This window comes from Strix uralensis, chromosome Z (assembly GCF_047716275.1).
Source record: "Strix uralensis isolate ZFMK-TIS-50842 chromosome Z, bStrUra1, whole genome shotgun sequence".
Taxonomy (NCBI): domain Eukaryota; kingdom Metazoa; phylum Chordata; class Aves; order Strigiformes; family Strigidae; genus Strix; species Strix uralensis.
In genome coordinates this window covers 27,570,119-27,590,762 of record NC_134012.1, presented here as the reverse complement: position 1 = coordinate 27,590,762, position 20,644 = coordinate 27,570,119, and the positions used below count along the sequence as shown (strand labels likewise).

The following is a 20,644-nucleotide window of genomic DNA, read 5'->3' as shown; positions in this document are numbered from 1 at the left end:
TTGTGAAATAACTGTTTCTGATGCCAGGTGTGGTAATCATCCAGAATCAAAAAAGGTGTAGCTTAGTATTCCCCTGTGAAAGTTACTGTCTTTGTTATCTTTGATTCCTCTCTAGTAAGACAGGGTTTAACCTTCTTTTTGGATCATGTAGAAATTTCTAAATGAATCGTTTGGCCAAGCTACCTGACAATTTGCCTTCCTTCTGTAAAATCTTTGCTTAAATTATCAGTAATTTCTTCTTCTGGAGGGTTGAAGGAGTGGGTTATGAAAAAGCCGCTTTTTGTTGTATACACACGAGCTTTACACTCTATCTTTTCCTCTCTTGCTTTTTTCCTTCACCCATTATAAGACAAGGACTTGTGAAATTTTTCCTCATGCCTGTAGGTTATGCAGTGTGATCAGTTTAAGATGTTCCTCTGTCCTTACTGAGTCTAAATTAACCTTTTTTAAAAAGTAGCACTATAAGCCAATGGCTACAATTTGGGCTTGATCTTTTTGTTTCAAGAGTAGGCTTATGAAAGGAGAAATATTGCCAGAAAATATCTCTCTTGTTTGGCGTAGTTAGTACAAAGAAAATGTGGAATCTGGCTGGCTATGTAGTCCTTCAGCCTTAGGTGTCCAGAGAGTATAGAGGTGGTTTGGGGGTTGTGGCCAGAAGTGCCTGTGTGGAAGAAATTCTGCTGTGCTCCTGTGTACCAGGCTGCTGTCAGCTAAACACTCACTGGAGCAGTCCATAGAGTGTCTTCAGGGACCTACCCTGTTCCTATCTGTGTTGGTTTAGCCCCTGCCGCGGTCTGAGACCACGCGGCCGCTGCCCCTCCCCCACAGAGGGAGTGAAATACAAAGCCCCGGGCTGAGATAAGGAAAGGTTTAATACAAGAGTGCAATAGCAACACAACAAACAACAACAATAACAATAACAGTAACAATGATAACAATGAACAGAGCAAAATATCTACCAATACAGCAGTGGGAACAGAGCAAATCCCACAGTACACGCGGTAACCGACTGTCCCGCTTCAGCGCCAGGATGTGATGTCTGCATGGTATCTGAATAACCCGGCTAGAGCTTCCCCCCCACTGCTGGGGAAACTTAACCCTATCCTGGTTAAACCAGGACACTATCACCCCAGAATAGCCATCCATGGTATTGCTCAACGGAAAAAAAAGAGATATTAACAACTAACATAAAAAGATTTTTTTAAAAAAGGATGATAAAATAATAATGATGATGTGTCGGGGAAGGCAGCTGGTCTGCCAGCAACCTGATCGAAGAGGAGTTTGACCTTGACAAGATTCTGATGTACCCATGAGATAGGGAAGCTTTGCTTCAGGCAAATAACTTTCAAGGAGCTGCAGACTACACAGCAGGATAGCAGTAAGCAGGGAGATAACTGATAAAGGTTATCCAATGAGAATGTTAAAAACAACTTTTTGACCAATTATATTGTGACACTCTGGCACCTGAAATATATAAGAATGCATGCTTTTAGTAATAAAAAAACTAGCCGCTTGTTCACCCATGTGAGTGTGTGTGTGTCACTTTGTCCATCTCTACAGCGACAATAATGATGACAATAATTATAATTTAATAATGATAACGATAATGATGATGATGATGATGATTATTATTATTGTTATTATTATTGCTGCTATTATGGGTATAACAGTGCAAACCCCAAAGAGAAATAGGAAAAAACACTTGGCAGTTGTAATAACACTTCAGGCTCCTAAAAAGAGTTGGTTATCAGTTTCTGGAGATGACAGGCATGTTTTCTCTCGATACTGGACACCTAATGTTGTTTACATCTATCCTTACAGGAACAATCCTATCTAAGAAAGATTTTGTGCCTGAAACTAGCCTTTGCGTGTTCACTCCTAGTTCAATAGACCGGCCTGTATTAAAGAGGAAAACAAATGCAGGATTCGCATTGTTATGAGTGACGAGAAAGATGTCCTTGGGGAAGGCATGTGTGATATTGGGGGGGGCAGCAAGACTCTCACTGAAGTAAAGTGTATGTTTTCCATATAATGAACAGAGAAAGAAGCCAGATGCTTGTCAGGATGGTCAGGGGCGTAACTGTGGTTTTCAACCATGGAAGTTCCTGTGCGACCGTGTCGTGCTTTGGTGCAGGTTTTTACCAGACTTGTTTGTGGAGCCAGTGGAGTCAGTGCTGTCGTAACTGTTTTGAGTAGAGGCAAGGCAGGCAACGTTTGGAAGTGTGAATGTCTGACATATTCTTCTGCAGTGTGTTTTCCAGAAAACACCATTTCTGCCAGATGTTGGGGCAATTCTGTCTTATTTACAACAACTGTGGCAGCCAGGGACCGTGGTGGAGCACACTGTCCTCTTTGAGGAAAAGCAACTTCATCTAAATTTCCTCCCTCAGACATGTCAGACATTTGTTATTGTTTGCTGCTTCTCAGATCCCTTTCCTGTTCTTTTTTGAAGCTATTGTATGACAGATTTTTCTTGGCTCGTTTCTTTCTATTTACTATAAAGAAACCCATGGACAGATATCTGGGAACCAGTATTCTTTGAAACCAGCATAGTCAGTTATAGAATTACATCAGTGCTTTTGTTTTGTAAACTGAGTCTAAGATCATTGTCAAGCACTTCTGAATTTTTAATTTTTTTTAACACAATGTGTGCTTTTGTAAATAGCAAAATACTCGGGTTCACTGACTCGTTCTGATGCATTTTAAATAAAAAGTCAATTATATTTGTGGGGGTCAGAATGAAAGGAATTAGCTGAAAGGCATTGTTTAAAAGGTAGTTTTAAAAATCGCCTTTCTTTGTGCAGGCATAAGACCAATGTGATTTTCTAAGTGGAACTAGAAAACTGCAGATTTGTCATTGGATCACAGCATCTCTATAGCAGAGTTGAAAAGGTTATAATAAACTTGCATCTGAAGTATATATCAATGGGTTTGTTGGAGATGAGAAATTTACTGCATATTTCTGAAACTTCTTTAATTTTTCAGGGACAGGTGACTATACATGCAAAATTTGACAAGGAGATTTACCTCCCGGAAGATGCTGAGTTTTATTTTGTTTATGATGGATCCCTGAAGAGGCACATAATGTTTGCTGAGCGAGTTAGTGACAATGCTCTTCGGTCCGTTGTTCCAGGTGAGTGTTAGCTCCTGTTTACATTTTTAATCTCTTTGCTATACCCCACCCCCATTGCAAAGCTGGGCACAACTGGGTGATTTGGTATAACTCTGTTATATGGCTATGTAATGGAGGAAATGCGGGAATTGAAAGATGGTCTTTAGGGTCCAGGCTGAGTTTGACTGACCATAGGTGATCCTGCCTTTCATAACAATGCACATCAGCACAGTATCAGGCATAGACAGTGTTACTGGTCTTGCATAGTTGGGTGTGCACTTGAAGTGCAGTCTTCAGGGATGGCATCATTTTAAAATGAATTAATTGTGTGCCACAACTGTTTGCCTCTGGGCATCCTAACACCTGCAGAAGTCATGTTTTTGTCTGAGCCTCTGAGCCCAGCTTGCAAGGCTCTTATGGTGGAGGTGTGCAATGCTTGGAGCTCTGCTGGAGCTGTACAGAGTGGAGACATGTCGGGAAAACTGTTCCAGGGGTGCCTTGCTGCAAACAGGGGGGCTTTGTGTTGCTACAGCTGGTGCTCTGCCTTGGCATTGTTCCCCTCATGTATGTAACATAAACCCTGATTGTCACCTTTATAGTGTGCTTTGTGACCTTTTTGTTGGTGTGAGTAGGTGGCTATAGACATGCTGTACCTGTGCAATAGGATCAGCTTGTTATTTGTTCTTGTTTTCTAAAGGGCATTTAGAGCCTGAAAATAACTGCTGAGTATAAAAAGGGAAAGTTCACTGCTGTTACATGGTGGCTCCTCTGATCCTATAAACGGTAAATGATTGTCATGGATTACAACTGGGGAAGATGCAATGTTAGACTTATTTCAGGATTGCAAAGTCTTTTTTTTTTTTTTTTTGAAGAGGCTTGAAATGACACTGTTAAATGGTTGGTTCTGGGTTAGGAATAAAAACAAGAGGCTACAGGCAACACTTAATCCTCTGCCTGTTCCCAACAGAAGCCATGAACAGCTGAAAATAAAGTGTGATGTTAAAATATAGCCCTGCTGATGTTAGTGTTGTTTTGTAGTGGCCAAATTAAACATAAGGGAACACAGAGCACTTTAAAAAACAACTACAGATGTGGTAAGTACATGCTTTCTTTTGCACTTACTACATTGCATATATACTTGTAGTTAATATGGGGTATTTTGGAAAATTTAGATTTGCACCCATAGTATGTCATGGTTAGCTCTCCAGTGAGAGGTACAGCTTGCACCTCTTTCAGATGTATGACATCCACCCTCGCTTAGATGGCAAAGGGGGAGGAGGAATGCACGAGGTGCTTAAGAGGTTCGAGAGAAAAAGTTCCTTGGACTTTGAGGGTCCCAGCGGTAAGTTAGAGTTGATACAGCATTTAATTGTCTGCCAAAAGCACAAAGCATGTATTAGCTAACAGCTTCTGGTTTTGGCCTATATGGAGATATGGGGTAGGTACAAAATGGGTGTTAATAAGTTGATATATTACTCAGAGTTCATGTTGCAGCCCACTCTGCCACTTTTTTAATGAGTGTCTCATTTTTCTTAATTCTTATCCAAGAACCTTCAGGCTTTTGATTTGTGAGATTTCATCCTGATGTGGTTACCTCTTCTTCCTGTTGTGGTTAAAGAATCTTCACCTGAAAAGACTGGCTCTAGAATTAATTATGTCAGTGTAATTGGGAGGATTGACAGTTCACAGTCTAGTGGAATCCAAGTTCATCAGCAGAGATGGTTGGTGGATGCCCTACAAATAGGTGTAATTAGAGGGAAGAATAAAATAGTTCTGGATGAGAAGTCACAGCTCTTAGAGGCAGGGGGAAATGAGGAAAAACTAATGTATTTTCTGAACATAGGTAATGTTAGTAATTAATTTATATTATAATTGCAGGCCATGGATGCCAAGAAGCAGTTTCGGTCTCTGTGTTAATGTACACAAAGGGATACTCACCTGTGGTCCTTGGCAGCTGCCCTGTCACTTACAGAGAGAATCTATCTTGCAAGTTGTCTCGCTTTCTGGTCAATCATGCAGAATGTGTCACTGCCGCTACTCACAAGATGTTGCTGGATAAGTTTGGGCTAAGGATAAAAGATCTGCAGTCCCTGGATAATGATTTGATGATGGCCATTGCTCATGAAGAATTGCCATCAACCTGGAACATCCTTGGAAGCTGCTCAAAAGGTGGTAAGGTTTTATTTTAAGTTGGAAAGCTTTTAACAGTGGTTTGGTGCACAGTTCAGAGCAGAGTATCTCACCTTTTATCCAGGTTCTCAACTCGTATACTTTGTTTTGTGGTTAAGATGAAAAATTGTTCAAGTATGAGAGGGGTTTGGTTTATGCCCAGAGGTTTTAAAAGGATAATAATGGTTATTGTAACTCAGTCTCTCCAGAAGCTTTTTATGCCTTGACTCACTGTGAATGCAGTTCTTTATTTATAGATTCTGCCTTTGTAAGATTAAAGAACTGTCTGTTTAAAAACCACAAGAATTGTGGCAGTGAAGCTTTGCCACCATGGTTCCAACCAAGTGAGATATTTTAATTACGCAGACAAAAAAGAGACAGTCATAAACCAGAAGAATGTGTTACTGTAGGCGTTCTGATGTACAGAGTAAACATAATTTTTATCACGGTTCTGTCTGTGTTTATGCTTTATTTATGACTATGGTCATTCCTTGGGGAGAAGATCATTAAAGAAGTTTTGTAGGGTTTTTTTTTTAATTGTAGAGGAAGTGGGATGAAAATATACAGGAAACTACTTACATTAGGGTATGCTATTGAAAAATTTTGTAACAAATTTAGGTGAAATTTTCCCGGTTTCAGGTTTCATTGCAAACAGAAAACTGTAGTTAGGTTTTGCTGAAGAGTATAATTTTATTTGCAGACCCAGCTGATTTATAGCTGAGGTTGGAAACAGTGTTAAACTTCATGGCTTCACATGTTTTTCATTGAAAATTTGGTACTTTTGGCTGTTTTGCTTTTAGTACTTTAAATTGCTAAAAATTGGAGGACAGGCAGTTTCCATATGAGCCAAACTGAAAGAGAGATTCATGTAAGCTTTTGCAAAGTAAAAACACAGCACTTAGCCCGTTTTTTTGGGTGAGAGCATTTTTCCTGTCTTAAATCTTTCTAATTCTTAATGACAGATAGCTTGAAATCTGCTACTGCCTTCCTCAGGAGAAGGTTGGTTTGTGTCTGTCTGCTGTAAACATCTCTTTCAAGAGATATAAAAGCAAATAGCAAGACTCATTCAAATACTGGCTAGACAGGAGAGAGAAAAAAAAATTGTTACTTGTTTCATTTCGATGTGTAGTAAATATTTGTTCACATTACTCAACTGCTGGCATGGCTGTTGGATCTTGGAAGAGCAATGAAGACCTTCATTCAAAGCCTGAAGAAATCAGTTGTAGTTTTGACCACAGACTTGGCTAAGCTTTTCATGAAAACCACTTGAAGCCCAACCTAGAATCATCAGCAGGATACCAGCCAGCTGCTATCCATGGCAAAATTATTTCATTTCTAGTTATGCTAATTGTTAATTTTCAGGTGTACTGGAACATTTATATGGAAAAGAGTATGTTGCCCTCATGAGACTTTTATAGGACTTGTGATTTTTTGTTTCTGTGTCTTTTTCATACTTTGTTCACTTTTCAGATTTAAATACTATATATAAACAAAATTTGAATACAGTGGAAAAGCAGGGGTGTATGCTCCAGTCACTATGCAAAGTCTCTGTGAACATTTGAAATGTTAGATGAGCATGTCTTGAGCATGCTGCATTAGTGGTTGCCTCATGGGCACTGTTGCACTGAAAAGGTGACATCTCCCTTTGTACCCAGTCATTGCTCTTAAATGAAGCTGGGATCTTTCCCCTTGTGTCTGAATAAAGCAAAACCTGATCCAAGTTCCTGAGGCCTGGTAGTGATGCTTATGCACAGTGAGGAGCTCTCAGTGCAGTCTTGCCTGGGCAGTGCTTACTGGCCACTCTTGTTGAGTGGAGGGCTCCTGAAAGCTTTCCAGACAGCTTCTCCTTCAGCCAGGGGAGATCAGTCATACTCTTTGTTTCTCTCTGAGGTCTGGGCTTGGGCTGGGCCTGACATCTATTTTGGTATCCTCTTAAGCAGTTTTCTTTGGCTCCTGTATCCTCTCTCTCCTTCTTGAAAGTATAGTTCTAATTGTTCTTACAGCCATATTCTCCTTTCACCTGACTCTGAGAAGCACTGACTCATGTTGCTTCCTCATGCTGTTGTCCCCAAAGCCAAGAGGCAAAGCACAGCTGAGGGTTGCATGTGGCTGAGGGAGCTATGTGTGTGCAGGGGAAGGAGAAGGAGGAAAAAGGGGATGAACTGAGGCAGGAAGGATTCAGATCTCAGCACAAGTGAGAGAAGGAGAAGGTTCTTTGCCTTCCACCATGAGGTGATTAAGTGTTGTCCCAGCACTCCATTTCTTCCCCACGCTCCAAAAGATCAAAATGGATGAGAAACGGAATTTATGAGGATTTAGAAAGAGGAAGAGACCTTCTTTCCCTGCCTGCTGTCCCTGAAATTCTTTGCCCCAAAGGTCTGATGGTGTCTTGACACTTGGCAGTGTCAGGATGTTTTTTTTAGTATCGTTGTTGTGAAAGACGTGGGTGCTATCATCCATCACTAGTTAGGACCTCATGCTTGTGAGATCTGTCAGTTTTCAGAGCTGCTGGACTATTTTTATTGGAAGAAAATTACTTTTGAGTGACACGTTGCTGGAGAAAATTATTGCACCAGCTGGTGTTTTTGGACCTTAGTCATTTTTATGAGGATTTAGAGGCATATGGGTTGATGGAAAGATAGAAGAATAATTTATTCATAGGGGTTTTGGTATTTGGAAAAAAGTGTTTGTATTCCCTTTATAAGGTATAAAAAGGATTGGATAAAGAGAGAGCCTGGATTGTCTAGGGAGCATTGCAAATAATTCAGGAATTTAGTGCAGTTGCACAGGTCAGGACTTGTTAGCCACATTATTTAAGTTCAACAAAAGAAAGAAGAAAGCATGAACCTTTCTGTAATCCTCACTTGTAATAAGTGCCTGTGTGACAACCATGTCAGGAGTTGCTCACTCACACAAACTGGTCAGATGCTGAAATCACCTGGACCACAAGCAGTTTGCTGCTAGAGGAAACTGGGGTCCCAACAGAGGTGCTATGCTTAGAAATTTGTTGGTTGGTTTGAAGAAAGGGGAAGGAGTGGTAGGGAGGAGGGTGAGGGAGAAGCTGATTTTCTTGTTGATTGCACCTTCATAAAGGATATTTTCCTTCCGAAAATTGGCTTATTCAGTTTGTGGAGATAATCAATATTAAATATTAAGCCAAATAACTTGTTAGAGCTGCTAAAACAAAAAAGAGAATCTTCCCACAGTTTTTTAGTTTACCACAATAAAAGAAGAAAGATTGAGTGGTTTAATCTGGATGAGAAAAGTGCTTCCACTTTCTTCTCTTAGTACCATCAGATTAGGGAGGTCTTTTAGGATTGGCAGCACCCAAGGATCATCAAACATAGGTTCAATGTCTTCATTGCAACTTTTTTGTCCTTAACACACTCAGACTTATGTCCCTTGGTTGTTGGAGGGGGAGTGGAAGAACAGGAGTGTGGACCTTGCAAAGGAGTCTGCCTTACATAAAGGAGGCTGAGAGCATCTCAGTTTCTGTTTTTTTTAAGGGCATTGCTGGGAGGGTGCGTTCAGGTTGTCTGGGTGACTTAACTGTGCTGGTAATCAAACAAGAGCAGTTGCTGCTGGCTTTGCCCCTATTTACAGTTATTTTCAAGAAGAAGAGTGCTCTTTTAGGTTTAAGGCTATTAATAGAAGGAGTAAAATTATAGCCTGAATTATAAAAATTAGCTGTGGATTGTAGAGTAAGGAACAGTGTCTATACTTGTTTTAATTCCCTTTCATGAAGAAGGAGAATTTCCATTTTATTTCATAAATGCTTCATAATTGTTTTCTAGGAATAGGTCTTGTGGAGTGAACTGAAGCACTGAACTTTGCTGCTCTACAGTCTACGTTTGGGGAACACTTCCATTTTCTGTGGCATTTTTTACTTTATTGTCCTCTCCCTGCCCTTTGTAAATCCTGTTACTGTTTCCACTTGGTGTTAAACATTTTCCTGCTAAGCTGCACCAGTTCAAACCTGGCTGATACATGTCATATATTTGATCTAAATTAAAGAAAATTCTGTGTCTTTTCTTCAGTTGGAGCTTTAGATTTCTTTTTCCCTGCAGAAGGGAGGGGAGAGGGGGACAAAGTGCCTGTTCTCCTTTATGGAATTAGGAAAACACTGGTAACAGCAGATAAATGTTTCTAGGTGTGCTGAGATTTGTGAGGAGAGGTAATATTGTTTTGGTCAGACAGTTTAGGGGCTTACCTGGTAAAGGTATGATGAATAGGAGAACTAACTAAAGAAAAGGGGGATGTTCCAGATATTTGTTAAGGGGAAAGGGGAGATGTCACTGCAGCCCTGCTCTCAGATACCACCTACCTGACTTTGTGCATTGTGGCCACTATTCACAAAATTGCTTGTGTGTGTTTTTGCAGCAGTGGGGTGCACTGAAGACTGCTTTATGAACAATCTCATACCTAACAGAAAAGTGAGAAACTGAACAGTAATGCATAAAAGTATGAAGCCAGGAAAAACTGGAATTTGTCAGTGAATTTTGATGTCTCCCCCTGCTTTTCAAGTCACAAGTCTTGAGGTTTTTAGTCTCCTTCCAGGAAATGAATGAGATTCATAGCCCAGAAAAGGTTTAGTCATTTCTGTCAGAGAGAAATATTTGTTTTTAGTTTATTATTTTGGACATAGGAAGGGATTCAGGTGCAAGAAAGAACAAAAGGATTTATTTAATGTTTAAACCAGACTCTGTTTGGCTCAGCTCAGTGTAACTCAGAGTGTTTTGGCTGGAGAATTGGGATCCGATGCAAAACAATGTCCTGATAGTGTGTATCTTTTACAGCACCACCTGTCTTGCAATAGCTGACCTAGTATGAATTGTTGGGTTTGTGTCTTAATGGAAAATGGTATTTTGTACCATTTAAATATGAATATGTTAAAGAAGCCTTGTGTTTTCATTTTTTTTCCTTATTTTCTTCCTGTTTGCCACTGAATGCAGTTGAATTAATTATGTTGTTTTTTCACAGCATGTTTTCTTTCTTATTTCTTGATGTTTTTCTTTTTGTAATGTTTTTTCTTTGGTTGTTTTTTTCCCCCCCATTTTGCCACATTTGAAATCTTCCTCAAGGGAAGGGGAAAAGAAAGTGAAAGGTGTGGGAAAATGCTGTTTGTTCTGTGACAGGGAGGAGCTATTAAGAGGAGATGGTAAAAGAGAAGAACTGAAACTGGAAATTGTTCTCAAGAGAAAAAGTGCTAAACCCCAGTTGTTTCAGAACTTCACCTTTTTTAAGTGCAAATCTTTTATCTTTAGGCAGGTCTATTTAAAAAGTTTATTACCAATCATCATGTGTTTTTTGCTTTGATATTGCTGATTCTGGAGTAGTACCACAGCAGAATTTGGATGGAAGGGATCCCTGGAGATGGCCTGGTCCTGCCCTCCACTTGAAGCAGGGCTAGCTTCAGATTTGGATCAGTTTGCTCAGGGTCAGGTTTTGAGCACCTCCAAGGACTGACAGTCTGTAACCTCACTGGGTGACCTGTCCCAGTGTTTGACTATCCTCATGGTGAAAAATACTTTCCTTGTATTGAAGGATCATGTTACCTTTTAATTTATCCTTCTGACTTTACAATTTGTAGTTCAGATTGTAGTATCATGAAGCTATTAGTAATTGCTTTATGTCAACAGGTTCTGCTTACTCCTGGGCAAGCCAGGTGGGAGTAGTAAGAGGAGAGTAGCCCAGCAAATACATAGTCTATAGAAGTGAAGGATGCAGAGGAATGCGAGTGCTGTTGCGAAGTACATCAGGGGTGAAAGCAGCTGGTGGAGCTGCTGGGTGGTTCTGCTACCATGTGCATTCAAGCTAGCCAGAAAAAAATTTAGCCTAAGGTTAGAGGAAGGTTGTTAGGTTGGGCAGATAAAAATTAGTTACTAGAATATTTGTGGTGAGATAATAGAAGGTATTATTGTAGATGGTGTTTTAAGACCACAGAGATTAGTTACTGTTTATTAGCTGTTTTTGAAATTAAGTTCCTTTGTAGCAGACATAATCATACTGCACCATTTTTAAGCTTTGGCCGTCAGAAGAGTAACTTTATTTGCCACAGTGTCAAAGCAGAGAGAAGGCTATCCCTCATTAGGGAAGGCTTCCTAAGGGCTCCCTTTTTGCTGAGTGGGAGAGTCATAATCTTACCTTACCCACAGCAAGTTTATCTGGCTTTTTTACAGTGTTACAACAGCCCCAGGCCAAAGTTTTAATCAGAGGATGGACTTCAGAGTAAAGTTTGCCTTTTTGTTTCTGTGTTTTTACTCTGAGGGTTGGGGTGTGGTTAGTATCTAATCAGATGCTTAGTGTGCTTAATACTGGTTGATATATTTGCATGTGTTTTAATTAGATGAACTTACGTGCTGGCTGCTTATTAACACTATATATATAAAAAATGGTCTAGTTGGAAGCATCCAAAGAACCCACTTTGATGTCTAAAGTGGGACTTCAGCAGAATTTAACTACTCCAGACCAATGAGCAATTCTGAAAGTTCATTTTTTAGTGAACATTTTAACCTGAAGATACATGAGGTTTGTTCAGGGGCTATGTTTTGGACCACAGCATTCCCTGGGCATCTAAATTCGAACTCCCACTGTACATATAAACACACCAGACAAGGGCGTGCTGGTGCCTGGCATCCAGTGGTGCTCTGCTGGGGTTCAGACAGGTGGAATAGCCTTGAGTCTGCTAAAATCCTTGAGGGGGAGACTAAAGTACAGAAATAGCATTGAGGCACAGATGATGTTACCAATCTCTATTCAGAAACACAGCTAGGGAGACCGAAGATACCGGCACGCATTTTCATACTGTGTCTGACTGGTGAGGGCGTTCTCCGAGCAAGTGAGACACCTGGGCTCCCAGCATCATTTTTCACATCTGATGACAGTGTAATGAGAAATGCATCCGTGTTCAAGCAGCAGAGGCTTCTCCCACCTGATTGTTGCACTGTAGTCAGTCTGCTGCTTTCTTGGTCTTCTGCCCTGCATCCCTTGCGTTTCCTTCTGCGCCGTGACCCATTTTCACTTAGTCTGTAACAGAGGAGACAGGGCGTGCTCCCACCAGAATAGTGATCAGAGGAAGTTTGAAGATGTGTGTGGGTTCAAATCCCATCTAGCTGAGGAGGAATTTGAACTGAGGTCTTCCATTTTTGAAGTGACACATCAGCCATCATTTCCACTATCTCTGGATGGGTTTTGGGAAGCCTGAGCCCTACACATTTAAATGTGCCTCCATAGAAGAAGGTCTCAGATCCAGGCAGACCAAAGTATTTGATGAGTAGTGCTTGGTTGGGCTTTGAAGCTGTGGGTTGAAGTCAGATCCTCATGCCTCCATATTCCCTATGGGCTGACTTTAGCCAGCCTCTCACTGTGTGGGTTTGCTCTCATGAGACCTCACCTGGAGTACTGCATCTACGTCTGGGGTTGATACAGAGAAATGATTACTTGTTTTAAGACTTATTTACTTATTTACTTGTAGAAAACGGCTTAGCAACTTATTTCCTTACTTATAGCAAGTTATAGTATTACTTATAGTATTTTTAATATTGCTAAGAATCCTGCTTGCCCAGACTGTTCTGTGGAATTTTACCAAGGACTACTGTGTCCATCAAAACAAAGCAGTTTACTGTGAAAATCTACCAAGAACTGCAGTGTTCAGCAAAATAATCATGTTTTTGTCCTTGAAGAACAGGTGTACTGTAACTAGTTGGGCCTCAGTAATGAGTAAAGATAGTCATATACGGATTGTAGAAGTTTCATTGGTTCCCTTAAATAAGATAGGATGAGTAAACCGGCTGAAAAATATTTTTTGTTGTTCAAGAAATTGACTAAGAGAATCTGCGCATGCTCCGAGGGAAAAACAAGGTGAGAAAGACTACGAGCCTTCCTCCCGAAGACGCCCCCCAGGAGGCAATGCGCAGGTGCAAAGAGAACATAAACTGCTGACACCAGCCTCTAGGGCTAACCCAGCCTTACTCATGCATATGTATGTTTGTGTTATGTAATCAATGAATATGTATATACACACTCTATAAGTTTTTGGTAAAAGGTGCTGTGGGTGTGCAAGCTTTGTGGAGAAATCCCCTTGCACCCCAGCGCCGGAGTAAACATACCTGCTTTATAACTCTGTTCGGGTTGTAGAGTCTGTTTTCTGCAAGTCAGTGTCCCCAACACAAGAAGGACATGGACCTGTTGGAGTGGGTCTAGAGGAGGGCCTTGAAAATGATCAGAGGGCTGGAATACCTCTCCTATGAGCCTGGAGAAGAGAAGGCTCAGGGGAGACATTATTGCAGCATTTCAATATGTAAAGGGGGCTTGTAAGAAAGACGGAGAAAGACTTTACCAGGGCCTGTAGCAACAGAACAAGGGGCAGTGATTTTAAACCAAAAGAGGATATATTTAGATTGGATATAAGGAAGAAACTTTTTATGATGAGGGTGGTGGGACATTGGAACAGGTTGCCCAGAGAAGTTGTGGATGTCCCATTACTTGAATTGTTCAAAGTCAGTTTGGATGGGGCTTTGGACAACCTGATCTAGTGAAAGATGTTCCTGCCCATGGCAGGGGGGTTGGACTAGGTGATCTTTAAGGGTCCCTTCTAACCCAAACCATGCTATGGTTCCATATCGCTGTTTAGCAAAGCAGTTCTGGAAATGCTTAATTCGGATTCAGTGGACTTAAAGGTTGCATGTACTTGAAAACTTTGAAACATATATGCCATCTCACTTAATAGATATGCAAACACTATAATTCATATCATTAATGATTAATGTTGGTAACTAAAATGCAGCAATGATCATTGTCTCCAAAGACTGAAATTAGAAATATTTTGCAGACCTTTGAGGAAGAAGTCCCATAGTTCCCTACTTTGTTCTGTGGCCTAGAATCCTGCAGCAGATCCTGTGTCCAGTTAGACACATTTTTGCCTAGAATCTGAAATGGGAATGCTGAGAAATAGTTTTATTGCCCAAAACCAGGGGAGAAAATAAGTGTTGCATGGGCAGGCTAGTGCACCAGATCAATGTGAGCTAGCCACAAGTAAGATGGAAGTTTGAAGATGATTTTTTTAAAAAATAAATGACACATTTTATATGTGTGTTCTAGAAATACTTAGGTATATAATGGGTATATGTTTAGTGATATTCTGGTTTAATGAATCCCCTCTGCATCTTGTTAATGTGTCCGCTTCTGATAGAACTGCAGTGAAATAAAGGTTTCAGATGCTACATAGAGGTTTGCTGGCTGTTGCGGTGCTAGAGTCTGTGTCCTGAAGCTCCCTTTTACTCTGATGTTTGGAATTTATTTCATATCTTGAAGGAAGCTTGACATGGTTTTCTGTGATTTGACTCCATCTGAAAGTTTTGATTCCACTTGAAACAGAAAGGTAAAAAGTCTGGATGGGTTACTACCAAATATTCAGAGCAAAAACTGATCACCAGTGGAGATCCCATTGTTTCTCCCTTTGGAGCGGTAGAGCAAGTTCCTTAGGTTCCTTGCCATTCTGGTTTTATGAGATGGAAAGATAAAGTTTTTTTAAATATTGTAACACTTCAAGTCCAACATTTTCAAAGGAGGCTAATAATTTTGGCCCCCGGCTCTGAGAGGACATTCCAAAAGGCAACTTTCCTGTTAAAGTGTCCAGAGAGGATGTACTCAGCTGACACTTGACAGTAGCCTTGAATTATGTAAAAGGAAGCTGCGAGCGAAAGGAGTATTTTTCATGCCCATTTTAGATGGGACACGAAGCAGCAGGTTTATACTGAGAAAGGGTGAGCTAGGTTAGGCATTTCAAATCTTCGTAACTGTGAGGGTAAAAGTATGAAAACCTCTTGTCGTTGAAAGGTTTTTAGAACAGATGAGACAAACATCTGTCAGGAGCGATTTAGGTTGAGCTGATTCTGCCTTAAGGCAAGGAGTGGACTAGAGACCTCTTGAGAACTGTTCAAAGGGGTTTTTTTTGATGATTCTATAAAATAAATATTCCTGACACTTTCAGAGGGACTACTTAAACTGAGTAAGAGTCAGCCATGAGCCACTGTATTTGTGTGTAACTACATGATACCTTTGCTAAAGTATTTCTGAAAAACATGTTCATTAGCTTTATGTCTACATAACTGCTCTCCCTGCTGGGGGATTGCTTTCCATCACACAGTTTTATCTTGTAAATATTGATGCAGAGAGGAAATTTGACAGCAATTTGCTGTTGATTTTAGCTGTATTATTTACATAAATGTGTGCACGTACTAATATGCTTCAGAAGCCTCACATTTCCTTTGCCACTGGATCGTATAATTTTCAATAACGTATTCTGAACTGGTTGAGTAATAGGGAGGAAAAAGTCAGTTGAATCAGCTCAGTAAATTTCAATGGAATTTCATAAATCACTGGAAACCTAATAGATTTCAGCCAGTTGTTCTGAGAGCTGTAGAGTAACGGCCCTTAAATACTTGACCCTGTGCAAGTACCCTTATATTTAACTTCATACCAAAATACCAGTGTAAGGAGCAGGTTGAGTGGCACTTGAGCTTAATTTTATTTATTGGCATCTAGTGACTAAATCATCCTTGTGTCCTCTTTTATTTTAAACTTAATCCCATTGAGCTTTATGATGTGCTAAAAAGTGGAGAGGAAGTATTAACAGGTGAGGTCACCTTTCTGAAAAGAGAGACACAAGAATTATCCTATATATTTTACCCACATGTGTGTTAGCTTATGGCTCACTGTGCTGTTAAGGCTCTCTTACTGTGCTGATAAGCAGCCTGCCTTGAAAAATCACACCCTTCTTTTTCTTTCTCTTTTTTTTTTTTTTTTTTTTAAATTGAGATATTTGACATGCTGCCAGATGTTTTGTGTTGCTAATGCAATGCAAAGCAGCTGGAAAATTACCTCTTAATTATCTTCTGCAGTATACTGGAGCATCTCTTATGCTGAATGCTATACAATATACAGAGAAAGAGAGAAATACTGAGATTATCTAATTCAAACTGTTTGCTGAAATTAAATGGTATTTGGGTATCCTAGTATAGCTCCACAGATGCGATTAAGTATCCTAACTGTTGATTTCAGTGAAAGTCGGATTCTGCCAAAATACTTTTGTAGGTCTGAACCTGAGCTGTGATATTTCTGCAGATGATAACAAGTTTCTTTTGATGCTTCCTAGCAAATAAAATGCTGGGTTTTGTTACTGATTATTTTGTTTGTTTGCTGTGTTTCTTCAGAGCTTAAACATAAAGAAACTCTCCTCCACCTTGTGATGAAATTGGGCTTGGTTAAGCTTTCCCAGTTCTTAGCAGCCCAGCCTGGAGGGTCATCAGCATTAGCATTACCTAATGAGGATGGAGCAACACCATTAGATTTGGCTTTACAAAATGGGCACTCCAAACTTGTTGATGTCTTTGCCAGGTGAGCAGAACTGTTTGCTGCTTCCTCTGAAAAATGCCTATCAGTTAAGGGATGTGAGGAGTACTGTTGTTTTTCTCAAAAGAGTTGCCTATTTTGTGTTGGTTTCTGTCACTTTTTTTGCCATTATTACCATTTTAAGTGGAAAACTTGTATTTACAGTTAAAAGAAGTTTATGATTTGTGTCCTTCATTACATTTGCAAATCAATTAATAGTCAGTTAAGTGACAGAGGACCACCTGCACCGTAAAGTACCTCTCCTAGCACTATCACAGCTGAATCCAGCAAGTAAATACATCCCTTAAAATATATATAGAGAAATATTTACATAGAAACAGAACCATAGGATCTGACTTCCACAAAACCTCAGGAGACTTTGTGACCTCTGTAAAGCTCAGGTTTGAATCAATAAGGGAGGGTCAGCAGCAAAGTCAGTGCTGCAGCCATGACTATTTTGCTGGAGAGCTGCCACACTGACAAATGACTTAAAGGACAAATTTCTTTCTGGCATGTTTCAGCTGTCTGGAGTTTCCTCTGTACAGAGCTGAGGATCTGCGTGGTGCACATGTTTCTGTGTCTTGGGGTACCAAATGTTCAGCATCAGACACCCCTTCTCACTGTTGGCTTTACCTTGCAAATAGTAATACACATTAATTGGGTTACATTATTATTTCCGTATGTGGCACTTTCGGTTCTAGCTCCATGCAGCATATAGTTTCTCTGAGACTTATCTGTATTTCAGTTTGAAAAAAGGATACTTACAACACTGATACTCGTTTGTAACATCCAAACAATGCTGTATTCCCTTGAGACAGTTTCTGGTTTTCACTGTTGTGATATAACACACCTGCTAGCTGCCAGTGGCATCCTACCGATATAAGTGGCAGCTTGAACAGGAAAAGGTACCATTGCTGATTTACAGCAGTAAGGAGAAACAGATGTTGTCATGGTTTGCTCTTTCTGTCTTATTTTACTAGTAACTATCTAGAGCTGACATTGTTTTTTCCCTGCTGATGATTAGAAGTAGCTCCATGTTCTTAGGCGTGAATGGAGTCATTGGTAAGTGTTTGCCCAGCTGTATTTTTGGTGGATGTCTCAGATTTTCTGCTTCCAGTTTTTGTAGTGGGTGTGTTGGGATCCCAGTGGGCCGTGCCGAAGGCGAGCAGGAAGCTTACTGAGTGCTTTCATTCTACCTGTGCACAGAGCATCTAGTTAAAGAGCATGTCGTTCCAGTTTCCAGGGCAGTCACCCACTGGACATATCAAGAGTGGAGATCAGCGAGGGTGCTTGCGTGCAGTTTGTTCATTCATCAGGAGCTCTGACGCTGACATTCAGCCACACTGCACAGCACTTGCTGGAGTCAGACATAAAGCTTTTCAGAAAATACTTCTGGGACAGACCTCTTCTTTACCAGGTAGGTGCCTATCTAGCTCAGGACATTGTCACAGATTTTCTTCAGTAATTTTCAGCTATAGACTCTTCAGGCTGGATTTGTTTTTCTTGAGTAGGCTTTTAGTTTAAGCTGCCTGTGTCACTAATGGCCAGTGTAATTGTAGGATTACTGTTGTGGGCTTCTGCTTTGTGTAAGTGTAGCCCATTGTACATGTGAAGCTGGAGGATAAGAGATGTTGAGAACTTTATCAAAGCCTCCTTTACTTCCGAAGTTGGTTTTGAATCATTGTGGACTCCACAGTGAATATCTTTTCCTGAAATCTCTGTGTGTTTAATTGCATTGTTATTGTATTCACGTTGGTACTTTGAAATATTTAATTTAGTTCCATTCGTTTGTCTAGTAGTGTAATGCCTGGGAGGCTTTATTAAGAGTCAGCCCCAGTCTACTATTTACAGCAGAAAAACAGAGTACAGACTTTTGCTATAGAGTTTAGTTTTGGTGTAGTGGGTCTTATTTTGGTGTAAGGTGTCTGGAGCACTGCTGTGATCTTCAGGACATCTCTCAATTTCAGTAAAGTGAGGAAGAGAACACTTGAAATCACAGGGTTTTTAATAGCAATGCAGGTGCTCAGTGTGTTTTTAGATTGAGACTGCATGACTATGTAAAACTAGGGAACTAAAAGCACATTAAAAATAGGCTTTTCTTTTTTTTTGGTCTTAAAATTCGTCTTTGCTTTTCTATGCTTAACTTCAAGTTTCCTTATTTGTGTCCTGATTTATTGCATTCTGCATTTTTTTTTAAACTTAGACATTCTAAGTTAAAATGAACCACATGTGTTTAACACAAAAACTTAAGGTGTGATGTATTGTATAGTCCATATGTATAATCTTGTGTAACTGCACTGCCAAGATTTTGATTTGTTCCAATACAAAGAAGTTATTCTGTGTTTGTAGCTTGCAGAATACCTACAGTTTGTGTGTGGCTTTTCCATGGAAACAATAGTAAATCGAATAGCAAAACCAAGACTGTAGTGAAGAATGTATTGTTATTGATATTATTGGCTTTTTCTGGCACTCATCAAATCCTTGTTCTTCTTTCAGTCTTTGAAATGGAAAAAGAAAGTGTGGTATGTTAGATGTTTGCATAGCTCTTCGAGACAAAGACTTAAAGGCTGCAGAATTCTGCACTTGGTATTTTCAAGAAAAAGCCTGTTACCTTTCACTTGTGGGTTTCCCTTTTGCCATTCTTCTAGTTGCAACAGTCTAGATCCTCCATTGTGGGGACCCTATTCCCTCCCACCCAGCATCAGTGTTGCACTACTTCTAATAAGGCAGAAATTAGCCAGAATAATTGGGAAGATCACATGGCTTAGTTAATTTTCTATACACCAGATATCATCCTGAAGTGTATGTGGGGGGATGATCAAACTGTCATGTTTAGGCTATGTATTATGTCCAAAAGGTACATTAAAATGAATTTTCTTTCTGTTGCAAACAAGGACTTGCAGCCCTTAGTTGGATCCAAAGCATAAGGTGGGCATTAGAGTTTTCATGATACATAGTCTTTTAAAAATAAAGGTGGAATTTATGCTGTACTGGAGTATTCATCTCATCTACAGCAGACTAAGACTGTACATGTAGTCTCTTATATCTTGAGACTGCATAAATCACAGAATCACAGAATCGTCTAGGTTGGAAAAGACCTTGAAGATCATCCAGTCCAACCATTAACCTAACATTGACGGTTCCCAACTACACCATATCCCTAAGCGCTATGTCAACCCAACTCTTAAACACCTCCAGGGATGGGGACTCCACCACCTCCCTGGGCAGCCCATTCCAACGCCTAACAACCCCTTCTGTAAAGAAATGCTTCCTAATATCTAGTCTAAACCTTCCCTGGTGCAATTTGAGGCCATTCCCTCTTGTCCTATGGCTTGTTACTTGGTTAAAGAGACTCATCCCCAGCTCTCTGCAACCTCCTTTCAGGTAGTTGTAGAGGGCGATGAGTTCTCCCCTCAGCCTCCTCTTCTCCAAAATAAACAACCCCAGTTCCCTCAGCCGCTCCTCGTATGACATGTGCTCAAGACCCTTCACCAGCTTTGTTGCCCTTCTCTGGACATGCTTGAGTAATTCAGTGTCCTTTTTGTAGTGAGGGGCCCAAAACTGAACACAGGAATCGAGGTGCGGCCTCACCAGTGCCGAGTACAGGGGTAAGATCACTTCCCTGTCCCTGCTGGCCACGCTATTTCTGACACAAGCCAGGATGCTATTGGCCTTCTTGGCCACCTGGGCACACTGCTGGCTCATGTTCAGTCAGCTGTCAATCAACACCCCCAGGTCCCTCTCTGACTGGCAGCTCTCCAGCCACTCCTGCCCAAGCCTGTAGCGCTGCTGGGTGTTGTTGTGGCCCAAGTGCAGCACCCGGCATTTGACCTTATTTGAAACTCCTACAGCTGGCCTTAGCGCATTGCTCCAGCCTGTCCAGGTCTCTCTGCAGAGCCTCCCTACCCTCTAGCAGATCAACACTCCGACCCAGCCTGGTGTCATCTGCAAACTTACTGAGGGGACACTCGA

General features: G+C 40.6%; 1 protein-coding gene across 2 annotated transcripts in view; it reads left to right on the top strand.

Annotated features, from left to right (window-relative positions):
- Positions 1-3,047: 3,047 nt before the first annotated feature.
- Positions 3,048-20,644, top strand: part of ARHGEF28 (Rho guanine nucleotide exchange factor 28) — a 100,380-nt gene continuing 82,783 nt past the window's right edge. For both annotated transcript variants that reach the window (XM_074856354.1, XM_074856353.1), the window contains exons 1-4: positions 3,048-3,133; positions 4,991-5,281; positions 16,495-16,678; positions 17,909-18,089. In XM_074856354.1, the coding sequence (XP_074712455.1) occupies positions 3,085-3,133; positions 4,991-5,281; positions 16,495-16,678; positions 17,909-18,089 (705 nt within the window). In that variant the 5' untranslated portion in view covers positions 3,048-3,084. The remainder of the gene's footprint in view (positions 3,134-4,990; positions 5,282-16,494; positions 16,679-17,908; positions 18,090-20,644) is intronic.